A 24609-nucleotide genomic window follows, 5' to 3' on the forward strand; every position below is an offset into this window, starting at 1 on the left:
CTTTTTTTCTTTTTTTTCAGTGTAGTTAGGCTTCATGCCTGTAACCATCTCTTAAAACATTTAGTAAGGATTAGAGACAAATGTGTGCGTGTATGTGTGTGTATAAAAAATAAATCTTTCATTTTAGCATGACACTAGCAGTCCCTTGCTGATCACGCCACCTTCAACAGAGACTCACTGGGCTGTTAGGGTAAGTGTAAAAGACAACACATTCCATCCATTCTTTAAAAGTAAATATTTTCTTTGTCTGTAATTTTTACAGTGAGACAATTTTTTATCAAATAGATTTCCCATTTCAAAAGTCCTTCCTTTGCAGTCTTTCCTTCCCAGTGCACAATAGAGAATATTGAGCTGCAGTTTTATGTTTGAAATAAGTATTAAACAAACCTTTGGCAACCCCTGGTGTGATGTTTTTAAGACAAAATGAATTTTAACCTTCTGCCTACATTTCTTCCAGAATCCTAATAGTAGGCACTTTCCTGTTTGTATAAGGAATCCCACTGAGAATAGTGAAGCATTTCACCAAATCCATCCTGAAGTATTAATTTAAAGCTTGAGTTCATATGTTCTAATATAGCATTCAGCGATATACGCGATATATATCACTGGAATAAAGTAACTTTTGATACATACATTGGAATATTTGTATTTAGGTACTTTTCAGATTCATTTTCCAAAATAGCTTCTAACGTTGATCTTTTACTTGCATGTTGTACTATGAAGTGGGAAACAAATTATTTGGAATGAGTAATTTCTAGTCTAAAATCTTGTCAGGAGTGTTTTAATCAGATTGTGTTGTCCTTTCAGAACACTACAGAAATGTATCTTACGTGTTGCACGTTAAAATCTCTTAGGTATCATAACTTTAGCCTTGAAACTAAGCTCCTAAATCTAGTTCCATGGATTTTACATTTAAATACTGCATGGTGGCACTTGCAAGAAAGCTTGGAAATTTAGAATAAATGCATTACTGACCAGTCTTAATTTCTTGCAAGATCTCATTTTCAACACTCACACAGCCACACTTTTTTACTTATTCAGGCTATTTCTTACCAACTAGGTGGAAGAAAAAGCAAAGTTTGATGGTATTTTTGAAAGCCTTTTGCCAGTAAATGGTTTACTTTCAGGAGACAAAGTAAAACCAGTACTGATGAATTCAAAGCTACCTCTTGATATCCTGGGAAGGGTAAGTATGCTGTTTAGATGTAGCTATTCTCTATTAAGCTTTTAGTTGCAGTGTTAAATATTTAAGTGTAACTTATCAACATAGATCATATTTTGGCTGAGATTTTACATCAAGTGCATGCTATAAAGCAAGAACGTTAAGTAGGGTCTGAAGTCATCCACTTAGAAATAAGAATAATAACAGTAATTTAGGCCCTAAAGTAGATTGGCTTCGTTATCTCCATGTTCATTTTAAGAGCTGGAAATTTTGATTGAGATTGTATTAAAAAAAATAAGACAAAACAACAACAGAAACCTCTCTGAAACCATAATAGCTTTAATAACATTGTATTCCACTGTTTTGTCACTTTTCCAAGTGCAAGTTATTAGACATACCATTAAATCTATCCACTGTTTGTACAAGAGAGCACTTTAAAACATCCTCATTTATTGTAGCTGTCAAATTGTCAAGTATTTTTTCACGTATATTTATAAATACTCCTAAGATCTGAGTTTGGCACATCCATTGTATACTTGCAAGGGAAGCAAACCTTCAAGTATTTTCCTACTTTAATTTAAAATGTGTTCCTTTATTGTCTGCATGTTGATAAGATTGAGAATTAATATGGAAGAGCTGTATCTGCATTATGATATACTTTCATGTCTAAGAACTCTTTCTATATATTATCTGTAAAATTTAAGTATGACTTGTTTTAATTCTACACCTGAATATTGTGAAGCCTTCAGTCTTGAAGATCTTCATATTTTGTCATGTTATTTTCATGATCAAAATGCAGGAAGCTTGTTCCTGTTCAAGAAGAGTTTGTACACAAGATAGGAGATTGAAGAAATGGACAAAGTAATTCTGAGAAGTGGATGTATTTTTTGACTAAAAAAAGAAAACTAGAAATTTTGTAATGCAATGCAAATTAGAAATATATTGACTCTTCTAAAATATCTTTTTTTATAAAACAAATTGTGATGATCTGCTAGCACACACCATCTGGAGAATTCCAAAAGCCACCTCTGGATGTTTTTAGTCAGCTTGTTGAGTCCTTAATTGCAATACATAATGGTGGAAAACCTGCCTCTCTTGCATGCAGAATTTGTGAGAGCCAGTGTTTCCACAAAATACTTGATTCATGTTGCCAGAAAACTCTAAATCCAGTCTGTTTCACGAGAGAATGTTTAGCTATGTCTAATATAACTAATATGATTTTCACAAAAAGTCTGTTAGGAGCTGTTAGAGAGCATGCTTAATACAATGACAATTAACATGAAAAGCACAGAATGTAGCTTGTTCTCAAGTCCTTGTTTTTATCATAATTGTTGTAGGTCTGGGATCTCAGTGATATTGATAAAGATGGTCACCTGGACAAAGATGAATTTGCTGTGGTAGGTTGCTTTAAATTCTCAATTGACAGTGTGTCTGCTGGAGCAAATCGTTCTCAGTTGTCTCTTGAGCTTTGCAGGTTTCTCTCCTGCAGTCTGTTTTAAGGTCTAAATCATTCACATGCAGTTACGACCTTTTTCAGAACCATACTGACGCATGGTTGCGTCATCAAGATTAAACTTTTCAGAATAACGTTCAAAATGATGTTCTGCTCTGGCTTATGTCTCTAATCTTACTGTCTTTTTTACTAATATGTAAATGGCTGATGCTGGAAAATCTTGTTGCTTTTTCTTCTTATTGTTGACATGTAATATCTCATCTCTTTGCCTTTGCAGGCAATGCATTTGGTTTATAGAGCTCTTGAGAAAGAGCCAGTTCCTTCACTGTTACCCCCCTCTCTCATACCGCCTTCTAAAAGAAAGAAGACGCCCGTCTTTCCTGGTGCAGTTCCTGTTCTCCCTGCAAGTCCTCCACCAAAAGATAGCCTGCGTTCCACTCCATCTCATGGTAGTGTAAACAGCCTGAACAGCACAGGGAGTTTGTCTCCCAAGCACAGCATCAAACAAGCACAGGTACAAACAAAATTTCTTTTTGGTCTCTTCCTCATGTAAGCATTTTTTCTGAAAATGTTTGTTGTTTGGAGGATTTGAGCAGAGAGAATGATGTAAGAACGGAAGAAGAATATGTGAATTTTAGTCACTATGACTAGGAGGTGTAGCAAACTTTAAGGAGAATTTTCATTTTCCATAGAAAGGTTTTATTCATGTATCTGCTTTAATAACAAAGAATTAGTTAATCTGCCTTATAAAACTCCCGTGTAGAGCTTTGTTATTAGCTTGGGGACTTAGTATACCTAGTTGGGTCTGTATTACCCAAGAATTAGTGGGTTTTAGCTGATGAATTTATTAAAATTTATTTTGTATTATTTATTATAATATGAATTTACTAAAATTCATAATTTGGATAAAAAGTGTTCAGCTAAAACATTCATGGGAAAAGGGGAATTACTTGTTTACCAGATTTGATTGTATGAGATGTGCTCAGAAAATTCAAATCTGACGAAAACTATATATACTCAGTGTCTCAGTAAAGATTATTTATCTTCTTTTGACTGAAATACAAAACTTTGTTTTACAGCCATCTGTGAATTGGGTAGTACCGATGTCTGAGAAGGTGCGATATGATGACATTTTCTTAAAAACAGACACAGACATGGATGGTTTTGTGAGTGGCCAAGAAGTAAAGGACATCTTTATGCATTCAGGTCTATCTCAGACTCTCCTAGCACATATATGGTAAGAATTCCCTAGTAGCTGTATTTTTGCAATTCACTAAGGCAGTTTATCCATCCAGAATTGTAATTCTAGCACTAAAACAAAACAAAAAAGCCCATCAGACTCCTTTACTCGTCTTGTTGCAGTATTACAACGTGGGCTATATGAAAAAACGAGGGAGAAATAAATTCTCACATTGCTTTCTTGGAAGTGGGGTATAGGTCAGACTGTGAATTGTAGTTGTTTTTTGTAGTTCTATTAGTAGTGCTAATAAGAACTTTCTCATAGCAACACTGTTCTGTTCAGCTAAGTCTAATAATGCTGCTCTGTTTATGGAACTCTTTCACTAGAATAAGCAAGCTCTGATGAGGCTGAATCAAAATAAAATTACATATATATTTGTATTTCAGACTTCTTGGTTAAGAAGTATGCTTCCCATGTTTATAAGTGTGATCTATTTTTTACCAGGGCTTTGGCAGATACAAGACAGATAGGAAAGCTAAGCAAAGATCAGTTTGCACTAGCAATGTATCTCATTCAACAGAAGGTCAGTAAAGGGATTGATCCTCCACAAGTGTTGTCCCCAGATATGATCCCTCCCACAGAGAGGAACACGCCTATACAGGTAAGTCACTGATTGTTTGTAGATACACTGAGCTTATGTGCCTTAACAGTAGTGGGCTTTGAGTATTAGTTTTGTAGTATGTTTATTTTGCAATAATATGGTAAAGAATTGCCTTTTTTTCTTATCTCCTCTTACAGAGTTTTCTTTCATGTTTCAAACTATACGTACATTTTTGACAAGACAGTAACAGTAGTATATTTCATAAATAAATGAGTAATAACTCTGAGAAAAGCCTAGCTTGAAAAATACTTCTTTGTCACAAAGAAGTTTTTGTAAACTTCTTTAGGGAATGGTTAAAAGATGTCTTAGTAGCCTGTCTCTGGCTGTGGTCAGTACTACATTCCTCCTATGAAAATGTAAAACTCTTTTAAAGGGAAACTGAAGGGTAATGACTTCTTAGTTTCTGGTATCTGGTGGTTGACTCATCCCTTGTCCCATGACAGCCCATAGTCCTATATCCATCACCGTTAACTACATATTATTGGTCATAAGAGCATCTAATCTTTTACTGAATCCTGCTTTGTTTCATTCCTTAATAGTATGTCACTGTATTTCTGAAACTTCTATTAATGAGTACTTCTGTCATGTCAATCCATTCACCTTTTCTATAAATTAAGTAGTATTTTCCTTTACTTTTTTTACTTTCCCTAACCAGAAAGCTTTTGAGCCTCTAAATATATTTTTGTTGTTGCTATTGCTCTGGTCCTTTTAAGCTTTCTCCTGTATCCTTTTTCTATAGACTCTGTCAGGTTACTTGACCCCTGTAGGAACTGAGATCTCAGCACTAACAGAAATGCGCCGTGTGAGTAATTGTAACGTTGCAACGTTGTTTATGTACTTAAAACTTCAAAAAAGTTTTTATTTCTACACCTGCTCTCTCTTTGCACTTTCTGTACTTTCCTCTTTTTACTATGCTATTTAAATATGGTAAGTCTCCTGATTTATCATACTAGCAGTGAGTTCCATGTTGCAATTTTTGTTTATTTATGGGGACTTTTCAAAGGATTAGAAATCCTTTTCAAAATAATGTCAAATTTTGTACCAAATACTGAGATCCTTTCTTAATAACTTGACAACATTTTTTTGCTTAAAAGGCAAGGGAGATTCACAGGGAGAATTGTGTGGCATGCTCAGTGGTTATTGTGTAATGTTTTGATATCTTCCACATGATTTTGCAATTGCATATCATGATTGTGTTTCACCTTTGTCTTCAGCTTTTGTAAAGGAAGTTCTGTTCTGACTCTGCCTTCTAATAGACTATTTTATCCTTAATAGGATAGTTCAAGTTCTGTTGGATCAGGAGAATTTACAGGGGTGAAGGAGCTGGATGATATTAGTCAAGAAATTGCACAGCTGCAGAGGTAATAGTTGTGGATGATTAACAGAAAATCTTGGAGTAGGAGAACCAATTAAGTATATAGTACTCATGTCTATTACTTTTATTTTCTTTTAATCAGTTTGTTACTGCTTGTCATTGAAGTTGGTGGTAAATCTCCCAAAGATACCATACAATTAGACAGTTTTGCAAAGCCAGCCTGGAGTCTAGCAGGTGACTTCAGAAGATTAATTATCGAATTTTTCTTATTTTGTAAAAATAATTGATATGTACACACCTTTACTCCTTCAAAGAATGTATCGGAATGAGGGCTGGCATTTTTGTTTGTGTGGTGTTTCCAGAATAATATTTAATTGATTCTTGCATGTGTGTGTGTGTTGTATTACTTAACCAATCATGAAAACATTTGCTTGTTTGTCTTACAGAGAAAAATATTCTCTAGAGCAGGACATTAGGGAAAAGGAAGAATCAATCAGACAGAAAACCAATGAAGTTCAGGTAAAAACTCCTCTGCTTATAACTACAAATTTTTGTTGTAATCTAGAATAATATAGGGGTAATAAAGCATTCTTTCTTCTGTCTTATGTTGTTTCTGGGCAAGTCTCCTCATTGTGTGGGATTTTCCTCTAACTTACAAAAGGTGTTTATTTTCCTGTTCTCCATCAGAAATGTTTTCTTCTGATGCTGGTTAATACAAATAGAGGATGTTGCAAGTATGGTTTTAAATATTTTTTCATCAGTGCTTGACTGGCACTGTAATTTATTAAATCATTATTCAAAATGTATTGTTCTTTATAGCAAGGGTAACTCAATTACATGTGTTCTGCATCACAGTCTCTTTCCATTTTGTGGGCACTGATTTGTATGATGTCATATACAAGTTCCTGCTGAAACAAAGCATGCACATGCAGGAAATAGTCTATATGACATAGATAATCTTGTGTAGTGTGCCAACCTGTTTCTCTGTGATTGATTATTCCCATAAGACAAAAGCTAAATATAAGTTAAACTGTGGAATTTTCCTCAGGAACTGCAAAACGATTTAGATAGGGAGACAAGTAACTTGCAAGAGCTGGAGGCTCAAAAACAAGATGCCCAAGACCGCCTGGATGAAATGGACCAGCAGAAAGCCAAACTGAAAGATATGCTGAATGATGTAAGGCAGAAATGCCAGGAAGAAACACAGGTGGTGAGTGTATGTTAATCCTTGAGGTGCTCAAGTATATCACATCTTTTGCTGAAGGAAATACCATTCATTTCATAAATAAGCTTGATTTATTTATTCTTTTTTTTTTATTTTAACCATAAATAGCAATTTCCACACAAATGCAGAGGTCCAAGAAAGGATTTTGCTAGCCTGAATGCCTTTCATAAGGTTATAAATGTGGGGTTGAACCAGATGATCTCCAGAGGTCCCTTCCTACGTAAATTACTGCTGCTTTGTAAATATATGAAATATTTATTCAGCCAGTTAGAATAGTTGAGAAGCGTTATCCCTGACCCATGAGACAGCCCACGGGCAGCAGTGCGTATTTTTTACTGTGAACCTCATGTCAGTACTCTGAGTTAAAGTTAGGTTTTCAGGGGTTACAACTGTCAGTATAGTTAGCATGTTATCTTCATGTAGAAAATCAGAGTCTAAAGTAATACAAGAAAGTGGAGTAGAGTCATGTGCAATGGTATAAATTTAACTCTTATCAGAGTTTAAAAAAATAGCTTTATAATACTTGATAATATTTGAATGGAAAAGGATCCAAGTTCTGAAAACTACAGTTTAACCATTTAAGAAACACTTTGATTACCTTTATGATTTGTGTGGTATTTTTGTAATTTAAGATACTAATATTTCTTAGTTTTATTGCACATCCTCCATGCTTTTACCGAAGATTCTGTGTGATGTAATAAGAAGCATGCCGTTCTTCAAATGACATTCTTCATCTTGTGTAGCAGTTGATAGCTTTGTATTATTTATAAATTCATAATGTGTTAAGGTACATTTACTTGAAATTTCTCTCTGATTTTTGTAACGTTTTGTTTCAGATTTCATCACTGAAAATGCAGATTCAGTCTCAGGAATCAGACTTAAAATCACAGGAGGATGATCTTAATAGAGCAAAAGCAGAGCTGAATCGCCTCCAGCAAGAAGAGACTCAGCTAGAACAGAGTATCCAGGCTGGAAAAGTACAGCTTGAAACAATAATCAAATCTTTAAAATCAACACAGGAAGAAATAAACCAGGTATTCACTGTAGTTTGTATGACATCATTTTTGCTTTCTTGAATGCTAAAAGTTGAATGTCAACTAGAAAGATGACTTTACAGAAGAGGAAAAAAACACTGGTGCATGAAATAAGCCTTTATGACTGGTTATTGAATGAGTAACATACTGAAGTATTTTCTACTGCTTAGGCAAGAAGTAAACTTTCTCAGCTTCAAGAAAGTCATCAAGAAGTCAATAAGAGTATAGAAGAATATAATGAAGCTCTCAATGGGATTCATGGTGGTAGCCTGACAAATTTAGCAGACATAAGTGAAGGCCTTGGGCAGACAGAAAGAAGCAATTATGGAGCTATGGTAAAACTTTTTATACTGTTATTTTGAGTATTTTACTATTTGTAACGTACACCTAATCTAAAATCATTAAGATGTTTGTTTAGTTGACTTTTGGGATGTTAGCAAATACCGTGATTCCTGCAAGATAGAAATCTCCAGTGCAAGGCAAAAATTTTAATGCTGATGGGGAAAACAATTTTTTAACATAATAGAAATATATATATGTCATATATAGTGTATTAATAAGTATTCAAAAGGCATGTTGTGTTTGTGCCCAGCGCTTCCTCTGTAAAAACATAATGCACAAAAAAAAATGAGGATTAAGAACAGCAATGTATAGAGATAAATGGTCATAATGCTCAATTTAGTGCTTCGTTTTTGTGCTTGCATGACTAATGTTATGCTTAATTTCCAGTGGAAACTTTCAGAATGTTTCTCTTATTTGTAAAACCTAAGAATCACTGGTAGAAAACTCTGGCGTATGTTCGTAGTAAATTTTTAAAGCATTGTGTCCCTTTCCTGTTTCTTAATACTTTCTTCCTCTTCCTCCTTTTTTTTCTTTCCTCTTTTTGTTTTGAGAAGTCTTAATTAAGACTTTTTCATTTGCATCCTGTAAAGGGATTACAGAAAACCCATATCTTTCTAGTGTTGGAGGCAGTATTGGTGGGGTAGTTAGTATGAGGTATTTCTTAGAGGTGAAAAGCTCCAGTTGTCAATGGAACTCTGTATACAGGTGCTGTTTTGGCTACCGTGGCATAAACTTGGCAATGAAGAGGTTTTTTATAATTTGAGAAAGGTTTCGGTTGGCCTCTATTGGCAACCTCTTTATTGTCCACAATACAAATTTCTTTCTGCTGTGTATTTACTTCTGCTTAGAAGCCACTTATTCAGAAAGCTCTTTAGGAAGTGAATTTTATTCAGAAAGTTCTTTAGGAAGTCACTTTTAGGATCTTTAAACAGGAACCAAGATACCATAGAATTGCTGCTAAATGGGTAGCTGAATGTTTTAATAATGGTGAGTTGCTGTAATGTTTCTCCTCTTAATTTTTAGGATGATCCATTTAAGAATAAAGCCTTGATGTTTACAAATAACACACAAGAATTGCATACAGACCCATTCCAGTCAGAAGATCCTTTCAAATCTGATCCATTTAAGGGAGCAGACCCTTTCAAAGGCAGTAAGTGACCAATGGCCTACCTGAGACCTTGAAGATTAATTGTTGAGTAAATGATATTTTCAAACTTTTGTCATCTTGCTAAATAGCGGATAAAACAAACTATTTTTCTATTCTGCATAGGTGACCCATTCCAGCATGATCCCTTTGCAGAACAACCACCTGCTCCAGCAGGTAATAGCCCTTATGATAACAGGACTGAGGAGACAAACGATTTGTAGCCAAATATAAAGATGGATTGCAGGGTTTCCCTGGTTTCAAATTTTTGTTTTGCATGTGGGAACTTAAAAACCTGACCATATGGGCATTCAGAATCAATATGTTAATAACGTGGGTAACTTTTCATTAAGTGAAGTCTAATCCTATCAGATATTTACTGAAAATACATACTCGTTACAACTTACTCTCTGTGCTGGGTACTAACTATCTGGCAATTTGTTGGATTTACGGTGTTGTTGGTGTTGGTTTTAATAAGGAAAAAATAATCAGTGAGTGTGAGGTCAAATGTAGGATGGTTCATTACGGACTCACTGTTGTTTTGCTTAGTAGGTGCTACATCCTATTTACCTTTTAACATTCCTTCTAGATCCATTTGGAGGCGATCCATTTAAGGAAAGTGACCCATTTCGTAGTTCTGCCCCTGAGGATTTCTTCAAGAAACAGGTGAAGAGCGACCCATTTACATCAGATCCATTCACAAAACCCTCCACTTTACCCTCGAAGGTCAGTAATTTATAAATTCACAGGCAATAGGTTTCTTTACTGTTGACAAGCTAAAAGAAAAATATCACCAAATACTTTTCTCTTAAGTGATGGAAACACAATTCATTTTATTCTTAATTAGCGTGGGGATTTTTGGGGCAATCAGAAGCTTGTTCTTTTCAGTTCCGTAATAATGATGTGTATTCATTAATAAGATGCAGATGGGTGTATTTTTTTTCTGTTTGCAATTTCATACCTCCAACGTTCACTCATTCACGCCATTACCTCCATTCCATCAATGCTTCTGTTTCACACACTGAGTCAGATCAAGGAACTGATCTGGCTAAAGGATTATAGAACCAATACAGTGGAAGGACTGCACAGAACACGTTTGTCAAATGTATAGTCACAGTCACAGTTCTTGAGCTGTACTGGCATGTATGTGTGGAGTTTTGGTGGTTTTTTTTTCTGCTCTTACAGAATTCATTGACTATTGCCACCCAAGCGTTAGAACTACTATCAGTCAGTGGAAGGTTAGTTTAAGTCTATAGGTTTGTACTTAGGTAACAGCAGATTTTCTGTGCAGAAGAGCAGCTGCAAACACCATCAGTTTAAAAAGAGATTTGGGATGTACAGTATCTCTGAATTACTGATAACGTAAATGTCTGATTTGAATATTCAGTCTTTGTTGCTTAAAGACTGAACGCTAATGACTGAACAGAGGGTGGTTGGGTGCTGGAACAGGCTTCCCAGTGAAGTGGTCATGGCAGCAAGACTGTCGGCATTAAGCATATGGACAATGCTCTCAGACATATGGTTTGATTTTTTTTTAAATTATTATTTTTATTTTTTGGGTGGTCCTGTGTGCAATCAGGAGTTGGATTTGATGATCATTGTGGGTCCCTTCCAACTCAGAATATTCAATGATTCTAATTCTGAGTGTAATTTCTAATTTTGCCTTAGGAACTAATATCATTTGTGTGATACACTTTCACTTGAATGTGTTTTGCTTGTAGATACTTAGTTTACTTACTTTTGTTCAATGCTGTCAATAGCCAAATGGATTAATGCTACATATTTCATCTATTCATTCAATTTCATCCTCTCACATGTCCACAATAGAGTGGTCTGAAACTAGAAATAATTTGTCCTAAAGAAATAGATTTTTCTTTGCACAGAAAGACTAGTTCACAGTACAGCAGAATAATTATTTATATCTGTTCTTATTTAGTCTGACCCTTTTGAAAGCAGTGATCCTTTTACATCTTCCAGTGTCTCTTCAAAAGGTCCAGGTAAGAAGAACATTTTTTCTTGTGAAGATGAATAAGTAGGTATCTCTTTATGAATGAAAAATCAAATGTTAAAGTTGAGAATAAACAAAGTATATTGTGAACTGGTGGTAAATACTATTGTGCTTTTACTATGCTTTATGAAGATAAAGCCCTCACGTTAACTATATACTTGGCTCTTTTTTTTCTTTCAAACAACTGATAGAAAACCTATTGCTCTGTGCAATTTTTTCTTAACATCACTTGGCAGGGTAAAATGCAAGTGTTTAATCACCTACCCAGTTTCGTAACTTATTGGCAATAAGTTCTTCAGAATTCTTATGTATTATTTTAAATAAATTATTTTTTTTTTGCATCTGTTTCAGATCCATTTGGAACATTGGATCCATTTGGAAGTGGCACTTTCAGTAGTGGGGAGGGATTTGCAGACTTCAGTCAGATGTCAAAGGTAAAGGTTACAAGGAAAACAACTGTCCTTTAAAAAAAAATAAAATTGTACTTTTTTTTTTTTGAAGGGTGCGATAAGATTCAAATTTTTGAGCTGACAGCCCATTTCTTCTGTGTTTATTCCAATTGCTCTCACCAAGTTCTTAGCAAAGCATCCATCCATCTTGGGTACAGTAAAGTCTCACCAAGACCAGTAGATTCAAGGGGTGGGGGGAATCAATTTTTCACATACATTTTCAAATACCAGTGGAGCGAAAGAAAGAACTTGTAAGCAAAAGTAGTTGTTCCAGATAAAGGAAGTTTGGGTCCAGCAATATATTGCTAAGTTCTGAGGTCCACTGAGATGCTGCATCTCTCATCATGTTCTAACTTGTTCTTAAACTTCTCCCCAACTTTAGGAAACCAGGAAGGGTGAAAAACATTGTGTGCTTATATTTCAGTTTTGCACAGAATTGCTATTTCTCGGTTTATCGTTAAAAACAGAGTATATAGGGTATTCTAAATAGAGCTATGTCCTTACCTTCTTGTCTGGATAGTCATTCTGCTGTTAGTTTTCTAAGACAGACTTGTAGTTTACAGTTGCCTAACTTTTTACATTTTGTACCACAATAACGCTTGAATATTGTAGAGTGAATGTTTACTAGAAAATAAATTATCTTTTTGGCTAATTAAACATTTTGTATTTTTTTCCTAACTTTTCTTACTGATTTGTGGGATTTTTAGCTCCCCACTAGGTGGCAGCAGTCTTTACTGATATTGGTGTGTTTCGCTTGAGTTGGAGGCTTTAGTGAAAATCTGACTGAGCCCTAGCTTTGCCTACAAAGCTCCTTTTTCATTTCGGGATGATAAATTTTCCTTCATGGTATAGTTTTTTGTGCCTTTTTAAATTACTATTAGTCTTTTGCAAAAGCCAGGTGAATATAGGAAATATGTTAAAATTATAAATTTTTAGAATTTTCCCTGAGCTTTTACAAAATAACAACAACAAAAACAACAAATAGGCATGTGTAACTTAAGAAAAGGTTGGAAAAGGGTGTCTGTTCTGCAAGCTACAATGTTTTTCCAGTTACTGCTTTGTTTCATGGTTCTGCTTATCACAGATTGAAGGCCACACTGTAGTATGACTGTTCATTGCCAACTAATAAAAATAGAGTTTTACTTCCTTTTATTTTTCTTATCAGCTTTTTGCTAGGAGTAAAAGTTCTAGAAGTACTTAAGTGATTAAGAGTGTAAATATCTTTTAGTGTTAATGAAATCCTAGTACCTCTGACAGTGGATGTTCGTATCTTATGCTAGTGACATAAAAAAATGAGGTCAGACCTACACAATTGAAGTTAATGTTTTTCCATGAGTTAACTTGTAGCCTCTGTGAAACACCAGATTTTCTGCAATGTGTTTACACTCCTTTTGTTTTATTTTTTTTCTGTTGTAGTCAGTAGCTTCAGACCCGTTCACCTCCTCTTTTGGAGGGATGGGATTCTCAGATGACCCTTTCAAAAGCAAATCAGACACACCAGCATTACCACCGAAGAAAAATGTCCCTCCACGGCCCAAGCCACCCAGTGGTAAGGAGGTTTTCTTTCTTAATAACCAGTTCCCCCAATTTACTGTATATTCTTGGAAGTAAGGGCAAGTTGACAGTCTTCTATCTCATATTTCAACCATGAAGGAAGGTATGAGATTATCAGTAAATTGGCAGGAATTGTCAGGAAAAAAAAAAAGAAGAAAAAAAAAGACTGGAACTCTGGAACTGATTGGAGATTCAACTTCAACTTGTTTGCACTCCTAGAGCTGATTTGTCAAAACATTCAGATACCAGTGAAACTGTTTGAAGAACTGAAGCCACTTTAGAACTGTTAGTTTCAAGTCTACTTTTAACGGCAATTATATAGTTCAGTTAATATTAGCAGTGAAAATTTAGTTGGCTTCCAAAAAAAAAAAAAGGGAAGAAGAGAAAAAAAAATAAAAAGAAGTTCAGGTTTCTTCATAGGCACATAAGTTTTCACCAAACATGGTGGTCAATGTCTAGAATTTGGAAGGTTTTGTCTACCTTTCTACTGGTCTAATAGTAGTACTACTGAGAATTGTCTACCTTTCTGCAGTTGCATTTTGGAGAAAAGCATGCACTCTGCACTCATCCTGTTTATAACAGGTATTGTTGTTCTGACTGGTTTTGCAAACCAGTTGTGCTAGAACTAGCTCCTTGGATAACATGAAACAGTGCTGTCACAGGGGCGTCCCATAGATTGATCCCAGGTTTGGAAAATACTGTTTAATAGAACAGAGTTATAAGCAGACCATTGCAGCAGCATTAATTTGTTCCTATTACTATGACTTTATTCCTCAAAAGATTATGATGCACACTAAAACCTTGAAGTCGAATGATGAGGTTCTATGTAGGTGAGTATTGATGAAAATTTGCCAGAAAATGCTCTAGGATTGTGGAAAAGCTCTTGAAGCAGCCTGTTCCATGCTTGCTTTGTGTAAGTATTTCCCACTTAGAGGTACTAGAGGGTATTTAGTAGTTTGAAAAAGACATAATATGTGATGTTGACAAATATCAACAAATAGGACACATGTCAATAGAAGCAGAAGTATAAAAGCTGAAGGTAATCTTACTTGCCATCACAAATGATGCTTTTTTTCTTTCTTTCATTGGTTTTCAAGGGAGGTGTGTAAGTGACCATCTTTTTCTTTTTAGGAAATGTCTGCATAAAACAATTCAGTGTTTAAAGGGCCTCCATAGTTGAAAGAGTCAAGTACTAAATACACCTATATTATCTCTTTCATGTGGTTTCTTTCTATTTTTTGTTTGAAACATGATTATTCCTAGCAAATAGAGTGTTATACTAGCAGCAAAAATGGGCAATACATTCCATAGAATTAACTCACCTACATATTTTTTATTGTTGTATTTGTCTCTTTTCAATCCTTCTTTTGTGCATATTGAAGAATTTTGGACATTTAGCTTTAATAATTTGTTTTGAATTTAGTTGTGTGCACTCAGCCTTTAATCCGTCTTTTCAAAAATTTGCTTAAATGTGTACTTCTACCTCTCATTGGGAGACACAGTATTTTTAAGGTTCCGCTGCTCTACCAAAAGCAAATGTTGTTATGATAAAATAGACTGAGGAGGAAACAAAGCAGGTTTTTTTTAAAGCAAACGAGCCTCATGTGCTTATGCAGTTATACTCCTCCCTTCCTTCCACACTAAAGCAATCTTCAGTGGTTACTTAGAGCATGAGAAATTTTATAGTAATATACTGCGATTCAAACAAGAGATAGAAGCATACAAATATGTGTTAGAAATGGGAACGCTGCTCAGAAAACAAACAACAGAAAAGAAACTTCCGTTGTTTCTTACCTTTCTCATTGGTCTGTTTAATTAAAAGAAAAAAAAAGTATGTGATAAAGATCTTGCTGAAAGATGGATAAATGTTAGTTATTAACAGACAAATCTATAGGTTGCCTTTCTGTTCCCAGTTCATACTTGTTTTGGTAAAACTTGTTGAAGGGTCAGATCTTAATATTGACATTCCTTGTGTGACTTGGTTGTTTTTTCTTAGGTGCAATAGAGATCTCACATAAAGCTTTACTTGTCCTCAACACTCAAAAATCAAGTAGAAAATACTAGTTAATATTTTTGCAGAGCTTTAAAGCTGCCTGATTTCCCAAAGTAATAGTTGATATGGGAAACTAATAAAATCCATCAGGGATTGTTCCCAATTGAGTGCTTTTCAACATCCAGAGTTCGTTAGGACTTAAGTGACACACAAGCATTGTCTGATCCATCTGTCAAGGTATTGCAGAGTGTGCTGGACAATCAGGATGTGGCCAAAGTGTGCCATGGTTTCCCTCCTTGCCCACACGTCCATGTTTTGTCCAGATGAATGAGGAGTTGGCGCTCAGGTCTGGTTTCTTCATGAAGACAAAGGCAGAGCTAACCCCTGGAACTGAACACTGGGACAGGGAAACAAGTCAGACATAGCCTCTGTTTACCTTTTGGTGAAGGTCATATCAAAGGGCCTTCAGGTGTACCTGCAGAAACCTGCAAAAGGAATGTGGAGTTCAGATCAGCTGCTCTCAAATACGGGCTCTGGAGATGCTCTTCATATCGTGCTTAAGGGAATTTCTCAGTTATGGCAGCTTTGTCTGTAGCAGGGTTGCAGTGGGCAATTATTGTTTCACCATATAAATCATGACCTATAAACTGAAAGATTCGTTGCTTTTCTTTTTCCTTTTTTTTTCTGTTTTTGTACTCGCTGGTGTTTTGTTTTGTTTTGTTTTTTTGAAGCTTGGAAGTTGACAAGCAGCAATGATCTGATGGCTGTGTTAGCAGGCACTTCTGTTCACAGCTGTCTGTGGTTGTTATTATCTGGCAAGGATAGGCAAACACTTACTGTGTGGCATGGATTAGACACCCTTGAGATCTGTATCTTTCCCTTCTCAAAAACTAAGGTTAGGAGAGGGGATAACAATCATGAGATTGTTAAAGTTTAAAAAGTTGTATCGCAGGCCGACTCTCAGGCTTACAGTTGTTCTGTTCTTCATAAATCACTTTCCTTCTTTTTGATTCTCTTCTTTTGAACCAAAGTCTTCAAGATCTTTCAGATGTTTCTCAGTCTTAAACTGATCCTTGTTTGATCCAAGAGAAGGCTCCATATGTTTGTTTTTCTGGTTAAATGTGTTTGGTTTTTTTTTTTTTTCCCCACGTAACTATTTAAAGTACAGTCTTTAAAGAGTTGGAGGAAGGTTAATGAATCAGTGAGTAAAAACAAAGAATGACAAGAAGTATTTTAGAAGCAACGAGCCTAGATGCAGGTGTATGTCAAAGCTCCAACACCCCTTTGTTACACGGAAAGATTTGAAAAACAAATGTCTCTGTCCCCTAGCTGGTTTAAGATTCTTTTTAGGCTGAGGAAGATCAGCTAAGAAAAAGCTCTTCAGCTACTCTGACCAGACTGTTCTAATAAAAATCCCCCAAGGAGTATGTGCATGCTTTTTTTCTTCAGGAATGCATTCATAGTCCACGAGGTTCCTGATGGACATTAGGTTCAGCACAGCTCCCCTGGGACTTGGCTGACTTAATTTGATGTTCACCAGGTGGTACTGGATGACTTGAAGGTTTCTTCTGAGAGACGTGAAAGTTTTTCCTGATTATTGATGCTGTATTTTTAATAATGCTCAAAAAGCACAAAAAGGTTATCCAGATATAAGCAGGTCTGTGCTCTGCATCATGAGCTTTGTATTTGTCTTCTCCTTGGCTTATTAAATGAAAACAAGGCAACGTTGATTGCTACTTATATTAAGAAAAATAATAGTGTATATTGAAGTACTTAAGCAAAGACGCCCTGTGACAGGGATCTAAATTCCAGTGCAACTTCTTTTCTTGAGCTGTCCTAACAAACAACTGAAGTCATGTAGATTTATAAATATATTTTATTTTCTGACTTAAAGTGTTCCGTGTGCTATTTAGCACTACAGAACTTCTGGTCATTTTGTATTTTTTTAGACTAGTTCTTGGGTTTTGGAGAACTGTTGTGTAATTAAGAATAAATAGTCAGAAAGAGATGATACACTGAAACCTGGCAGTTAAAATGGTCTATGCAGGTTCTCACAGATTAACAATTATGTTTTCTGCCATGAGCTGCAGATTGAAATCAGTCAGAGTTCACCGCTAACTAGTTTCTAGGTAAAAGTTGTTGATTACAAAAAGAGAGAAACAGATTTTTTTTTTCTTTTTCTTTTTTTTTTTTTAAAGTACAGGAAGCTGCTGTGTGGGTGTCAGTGATTGGGTTATAAGTAAAATTCAATGCTCTAGTGCTTTGATCGTGGGACCTACTGCATTTGCCCCACCCTTACCCACTTCCTTTAAATGCAGCACCATGCATTCCACATTGCGGTTATAACAGTACTGTTAACCAGTGATATTAGTGGAAGAACCTTCACCACTAACCAGTGTGTAACCTTCAACCTCTTCTAAATTTTTATTGCTCGCTTATAGTGGTTTTGACCTTTTTAACCTTGAAAGAATATAAAAGTCCAAAAAATGCAGGAAGAAATTTTAGTTTCAGTGTGTTTTCTTCTTGTAGTGATTATTTAATAAAAACAATTGTTTTTACCACTCCAACTTTTTTCAGTCTTTTTAAATATTAGGATTTATTTTAAATATATTGAATATTAGTAACTAATAGAGGCGGTGAGTGTTGTATTAATAATGGACTTATTCAATGATAATGTACTTAACAAAATTATGTATTGGTATTCCCAACAAAAACTTAAATAGCAGAAAAATATCATAATATGGGTAATCAAAGGACTAAGTACCGAGTTCATCCCGTGTAAAAAAGAAATTAGTGGATTTTCTTAGCAGCTATTTGAAATACAGGTATTAAAATAAGCAGTATTGGGAATTTGTTATTCCAGACCGCACACAGTCAGTTCATCAAATAACTTTGTCTTTGTTTTTTGATCCATTTATTCTTGGTAGCTTTGATGTATTATGGAAACTGAATTTATAAATTGGCATTTCAGAGGTTAGTGGTTAACACCTCTATCTTCAAGTTAAGGACTTCGATTCCGTTCTCACATGGCCTTTTTGACAGGCAGTGTTTTTTGAAATGTCAAAATACTGCAAAAAATCTTGAGAAGACAGAATAGGGGACTAACTAGCCTTCCTTGAATTAGTAAGTATGATTCTCATCTTTCAGAGATGCCTCGCTTGTGTGGAGTCACAAAAGACCTGAGTGCCAACGCAAAGGTTTGCCCAGTGTTTAATTTGAGTGACTAGAAATTATTACATAATGATATTATTAATCATAAATTTAGCCAGCTAAGGTGGTAGAGTTCAGTATTTTTACCAAATGACAAATTGCAGAGCTGATAGAAGTATTTTGCTGTTGCCAGCAAATTAAGTCTGTAAAGGCCCCACTGACTTAGGACTCAGTCAGTCAGATTTGGCTTATGTGACTTTTTTTTTCATCTTGCCAGTTTGAAGATAAAGAGATCTAAATCTGCTGATGGCTTTAAAAAATGAGAATGGGTGGGGTCTTTAAGATCTAGTAAAGATCTATTAAGATCTTAATATCTTATTGAACTACCCTGAAAACTAGAAGCTGTTGAGCTAGACTCAAACTGTTGAACTTCATTTGCACCCTGAAGGTGCTGTAGATGCCTCGCAGCACTGTGCACGATCAGATCCTTCATGCTGTCAGCCACAGCTTTTCTTGCACGAATCGGAGGGGCAGGGCAGGCAGCTCTCGGAATGACAATGTTTGTAGAGCCCTGTTCTGCTGCTGCCTGCCTTTGTATTTGATGCTTCCTCCCCCTTTATGTCCTTTCTGATAAATACAGTTCTTTTTTCTGTGTGTCACTTCTCTAAATTTAAGGCATTTTATGGTTTGACTGTTTTTATAATTTTAGACTTATTTTTCATCTATAAAGCAGTGCAAAAGTACTGTCAGTTTACATGGCCACTGACCTCTTATTAACAGCCCTCTGTTGAGCATTCAGTATAACGAGAGAAAAAAATAATTAAAAGAATTCCCTTGCATTTGAACATTTTTTTAAATTTGAATGGGCATATTCAAGTCATATGGATCACCTGTTGGTCTAAAGGGGAATACAGAGTGCTGTTATTCACTGTGTGATCACAGGAGTGCTTTGTTTATTTCTAAGTGGTATCACACACCTGTTTCCTTAGAGCTTCTTGAGTCCCCAAGGTTACTCACGAGTAGCACGGTGCCTGTTCACCTTTATTTTTTCCTCATCTGCAGCTGACTGTGAAAAATTCAATCTAAAAGTTTGTGACAGACAGGAAAACTTTTTTTTTTTTCATACCTTCTAGAAGACCTGACAGTTGCGTTAGAATACAGGCATCCCTTGTTGTTTAGGATAAATGACTCATGGGTGGAGCACCTGCCCTAGCCACAAACTAAAAATTCCATTCACGCTTTGATTCTGTTGTTTATGCTGATCTCTCACAGTAAAGATATTTCAGTACCAATTGTTGAAATAGGTTGTTCAGAATCTGTTTCAGAACAGTTCGTTATCTGAACATACAACGATTCTTCTGCTAACCTCACCTTTTCAGAAGTCTGTAATTTTAACAATATTTGTCTTAAGCTAAGATGTTCAGAGTTACTGGCTTCCAAAAGGTGAGAATTTTGGAAATAATAAGCAAAAACTGTTTTGAGGGTTTTTTTGCATAGGAAAAATTCTTACTTTCTGTTACTAAAAATATATATTATGATTTTGTGCAAACAGCTTGATAGCCAAATAGTTGAGTTTGAAATACAGTGCAAAAATAGCCCCTGTTGAGGACAAATACCTTTGAGTATTCTGTAGAAAATTGGTTTTAATTTAGTGGACTTTCAAGAACATTTTGAAAGCTGGTAATAATTTTTTTCTGTAAGTTCCTAAAGCTCACAGTTTACAAAAGTTTTATTCCACATCAGTAGAAGAGCTGGATAGTTTAACAGCATGGTAAAAAACATGCTGAGTAAGTTAGGAATGATAGATGAATTTGGTTAAGTGCCAAGGTAGAGCTCTGCTGGGAAGCACCTTACGCACTGCACAGTCTTCAAAATTTGCTGGAGTAACACCTCCTCGGGCAGATACAAGTTGTGTGAGGAACCTTGGCATTACTTGTTCAGATGTAATTGCAGGTATGGACTTCACTCATACTGTCACTACCTATCCTACATAGCATGACTCTGACTTCTTAAAGCATATTTTTCACTTTAGAATGTTTCCTGGAAAGGAGTACCTGTGTAGTGAAAGTTTAAAGCCATGTCATCTCAACTCTGCCATGTTTGCCTGTCAGTATGCATAATACAAGTCTTCAGACACATGAAAACATGCTGTTTCTTGCAATACAGAAGGTACTTTTCTAAGCAAAAAGCTAGGATCATCCTTGAAACATGGAATATAGTGAAAACTCTAAAGGTTTCATTGTTTCACTGGCAATATCTTGTATATCTTGTAATGTAATAAGTCAAATTCTGTAATTGCATCCTACCAGTGAGATTATATTTGCCTTGAACTATAGATCTCAACCCTGAAGTTTGCTGTGGGGTATGAAATTAGATAAACCCTTCACATGGGTGGAGTTCACTATAAGTTAACAGCATTTGCTGTGGTAAACCATTTTGTTCATCATCTCTTTTTGCTGAAGTGAGTCCTCGGTGTGGTTTGGGTGCACCACTTGGGTAACTGCTGAAACTGCTGTGGTTTCAGAATAGGACCTGTTTTGCTTTTTTCTAAACTTTTTTCCCCTGAAACTATTAGCAGAAAAATCAAATAAGTAAGGGTTACAACTGTTTGCCTCTGCTTTCGTATTGCCATACCTCAAAAATGTTAAGCAGTATCGTTATAAAATGTAGTATTTTTAGTCACCAGTATGTATAAGATTAATGGCACCTCAGTAACTACTGATGATAGTACATTTTGCAATCTTAGTATTTTACAAATGTCCTTCAGTTCAGTTGGTGATTTTTTTTAATATGATTTTTGTATTTTTGCTTTATGTTTTAGAAATACTTAACCCACATCCTTGACATGCTAAACATAGAAATACAAAAGTTTTATTTAAATATATACTTATTGCATTGGGGGATTCACACTTGGGGTAAGCCAGCAAGGATGTGTCATAAGAAAGAGAACTTTGGTGTCATTATTACTAATTTGTGGCCAATAAATTAGTAAATTTGAACATCTAAAACCAAACAAACTTCTGCCAGGCCTTCGAAACCATGTTTGCTGAGTGTGGCAGGATAGAACAGGCTATAAGCAGCATACAGAGTGGAGCAGAAGAGGACTCGTTGAGGAGTCTGTTGCAAGTGTTAGGATTGGCTTCTCCACGTGGGCACTGCCCTTAAATTTCTCTGCAAAAAGTAACCTAGGTCTCATAAAGGTTGCCCCCTTTCTGCTTTTCTTCAAAATAACAGCATTAAAATTCTCTTCTATTCTTCAACAAACAGAACTAAAGAAAATGGCAATCAGAACATAAAATGAACATTTTATGTTATTAGCAGTAACTCTAGTATTCACGGTGACATTTCCTCTATAGCCAAGTTGTTCTTTTTTGATCTGTCCTGAAGATGAAGCACAAGAAACCCCTGATGCTCTTTGTTTATGTTCTGAAACCACTAGGGGCTTTGTGCAAAAACATTAAACAGGCCACCTAGAAAAAAACAGGTTTGCTGAGCAAATACGTTGCAAAACCTGCATTCGTATTAACAGTCACCAATTCCACAAAGTGGTTTCAGCAACAGAAGATTTAACCTCTGAAAGGAGCAGCTTAAAATGGACCGGTCTTTCCTCCGTTCATCAAATCTGGTTTGGAACAATACAGGGTGGAGAGAATTTGCTTGCTATATCTAGCAGTAGGGGAACAAGAAAAAAAATGTAGGCTCTTGTTTTGCCTTGACCTAAAAATAGAAATACAGATGCTTTAATTCTATCTGTAATTTAAAAATTATTTGCTCCTTTATCTGCAGAATTACATTTAAAAGAATGCTGAGTTGTTCATCTTTTGCCAGGTTTGTTCCTTACATTGCATAAGTGTGTCAGAAGGTGAGATCTGATGGAGATGAGCGGTATGTCAATGCAGTAAAATGTTTCCAGTGAACAAAACATGGCTTCTGCAAAGGCAGATTGAAACGCTGGCAAAGGAGGGTCCGTGCTTGTGGGGAGAGCAAATGTTGCTGGTATTTCCTGTATATTTTGTCACTTCCTTCCATGAAGGACAAATCTTTGGTGTGATCTGCCTGTCTTTTAGAAGCCCCACATATAGTTGGAAAATAATGGAAAATTAGTTGGAAATACAGTTGGAAAATTCCCCATGGAAAATAGTATTGGAATGACCATTTAAGAGCTCATCCATCCTCCAGCTTCAAGGCAGCACAACCAGCGTGCTTTCTAGATACTGTTTCTTGAACCCCTTGGATATGATGTGGAATGCATCAAATTCCCTAAGTAGTCTTGAGTATTCTTAAGTTTTTTTAGAAATTTTAGCAATTGTCTAATATAAATCTGTCTCCGTAACGTCTAAATCTATTAGTCTTTCTTGGTGTCCAATTTGCAGACAGGACTATGATCAGGTTCCTCCTGAATATTCGTAAGACTAAACAAACCCAGTTATGTCTCCTGCTGCACGTGTCTTGTTTCCTACACCTCTTTCTGTATGCTTGTTCTCCTGAGGGCTTTCCTAACTTGCTTTGCATTTTCCCTGACGCACAGTGCCAACAAGTGGTTGCCATATTCAATTCGAGGCCTAACTTGAGTGGAAAAAATAATTTTCACCGTATAGGGTACAACGTTCTTGCATATAAATTCCAGTATGATGAATGCCTGCATGTAATGTTCTAAGATTTTGTCGCTGATTAGCAAGCCATGATCAGTTGGTGTTCAAGAAGCATCTGGATGATGCTCTTAGATGGTTAAACTTTTAGCTTGCCCTGTGTGGAGTCAGAAATTGGTCTTGATGAGCCTCGTGGGTCCCTTCCAGCTCAGGATATCAAGCAATTTGATGTGGTCCTACCGGAGACTGAAAAGGAAATTTGTACCTCTAGCTCTCGTTTCCCATTTTTTCCATTGGCTTATTGGCAGGCATTAAATATCCATTGAATGCCTTTTCAGTGGAGAGCAGGGCTGATGATAGTGCTACTAAGGTAAGAGTCTGCTCGGTTCCTCCTGACTGAGGCTGAGGACCATAAAGCCCCTGCAGCCCTTCAGGAGGTGCCGCCAGCACTGTGCGGAGCCTGCTGATGGTGAGGGCAGCACAAGAAGGATGTGGAGCTCTTGGAACGGGTCTAGAGGAGGGCCACTAAGATGGTCAGAGGGCTGGAGCACCTCTCCTGTGCAGAAAGGTTGAGGGAACTGGGCTTGTTTAGCTTGGAGAAGAGAAGGTTCCAGGGAGACCTCATTGTGGCCTTCCAGTACTTGAAGGGAGCGTATAAACAGGAGGGGTAACACCTGTTTACATGTGTTGGTAGTGATAGGACAAGGGGGAATGGTTTTAAACTAAGACAGAGGAGGTTTAGGTTAGAAATTAGGAGAAAGCTTCTCACTCAGAGGGTGGTGAGGCACTAGAACAGGTTGCCCAGAGAGGTTGTGGGTGCCCCATCCCTGGAGGCATTCAAGGCCAGGCTGGATGCGGCTCTGGCAGCCTGCTGCAACCCTGCCCAGAGCAGGGGTGTTGAAACTAGATGATCTTTAAGGTCCTTTTCAACCCAGGCTGTTCTATGATTCTATACGTCCTACAGACTGACCGCAGGGAGCTGGGCTTATGGCTGGCCTCTGGGACAGGGGGGAGGCTGAGCCGGGATTTAATGGCAGGTGGAGGCAGGCTGCTGGATGGAAGTCTGCTGACCTTTTATTTCTCCTCTTTGACAAACGAGGATTGCCACAGATTCAGGCAAATTCTATTTGATGTATGCAGCTTATAACGTTTATGAGCACCTGTCATTGACTGAAAGTACTTTCTTAAAAGATAGCAGGCTGTATCTTAAACATGGCAAGTACCTACTCTGAAATCTGGGTTTTCAACTCCATTTCTTTGTGCTTTCCTAGTATGTGTGCTCTGATGTGAGTAAATTATAAGATTCCTATTAAATTATAGTTCAGACAATTGGAAGCTTAAAAAAAAATA

The 24609-nt window shown here is 36.3% G+C and overlaps 1 protein-coding gene across 9 annotated transcripts in view; it reads left to right on the forward strand.

The window, feature by feature from the left end:
- EPS15L1 (epidermal growth factor receptor pathway substrate 15 like 1) overlaps nucleotides 1-24609 on the forward strand; it is a 42836-nt gene that overhangs the window by 7015 nt on the left and 11212 nt on the right. For 2 of the 9 annotated variants that reach the window (XM_040537426.1, XM_040537431.1), the window contains exons 6-23: nucleotides 128-190; nucleotides 1061-1186; nucleotides 2500-2559; nucleotides 2893-3129; nucleotides 3695-3852; nucleotides 4300-4456; nucleotides 5196-5258; nucleotides 5732-5817; nucleotides 6218-6290; nucleotides 6820-6981; nucleotides 7833-8030; nucleotides 8201-8365; nucleotides 9396-9522; nucleotides 9643-9693; nucleotides 10106-10242; nucleotides 11453-11513; nucleotides 11876-11958; nucleotides 13390-13522. In XM_040537426.1, the coding sequence (XP_040393360.1) occupies nucleotides 128-190; nucleotides 1061-1186; nucleotides 2500-2559; nucleotides 2893-3129; nucleotides 3695-3852; nucleotides 4300-4456; nucleotides 5196-5258; nucleotides 5732-5817; nucleotides 6218-6290; nucleotides 6820-6981; nucleotides 7833-8030; nucleotides 8201-8365; nucleotides 9396-9522; nucleotides 9643-9693; nucleotides 10106-10242; nucleotides 11453-11513; nucleotides 11876-11958; nucleotides 13390-13522 (2140 nt within the window). Of the gene's footprint in view, nucleotides 1-127; nucleotides 191-1041; nucleotides 1187-2499; nucleotides 2560-2892; nucleotides 3130-3694; nucleotides 3853-4299; nucleotides 4457-5195; nucleotides 5259-5731; nucleotides 5818-6217; nucleotides 6291-6819; nucleotides 6982-7832; nucleotides 8031-8200; nucleotides 8366-9395; nucleotides 9523-9642; nucleotides 9694-10105; nucleotides 10243-11452; nucleotides 11514-11875; nucleotides 11959-13389; nucleotides 13523-14307; nucleotides 14715-24609 lie in introns of those variants that run through there. The other 7 variants (XM_040537429.1, XM_040537433.1, XM_040537430.1 and 4 more) reach the window with 6 other exon arrangements.

This window comes from Cygnus olor, chromosome 26 (assembly GCF_009769625.2).
Source record: "Cygnus olor isolate bCygOlo1 chromosome 26, bCygOlo1.pri.v2, whole genome shotgun sequence".
In the NCBI taxonomy this organism is placed as follows: Eukaryota; Metazoa; Chordata; class Aves; order Anseriformes; family Anatidae; genus Cygnus; species Cygnus olor.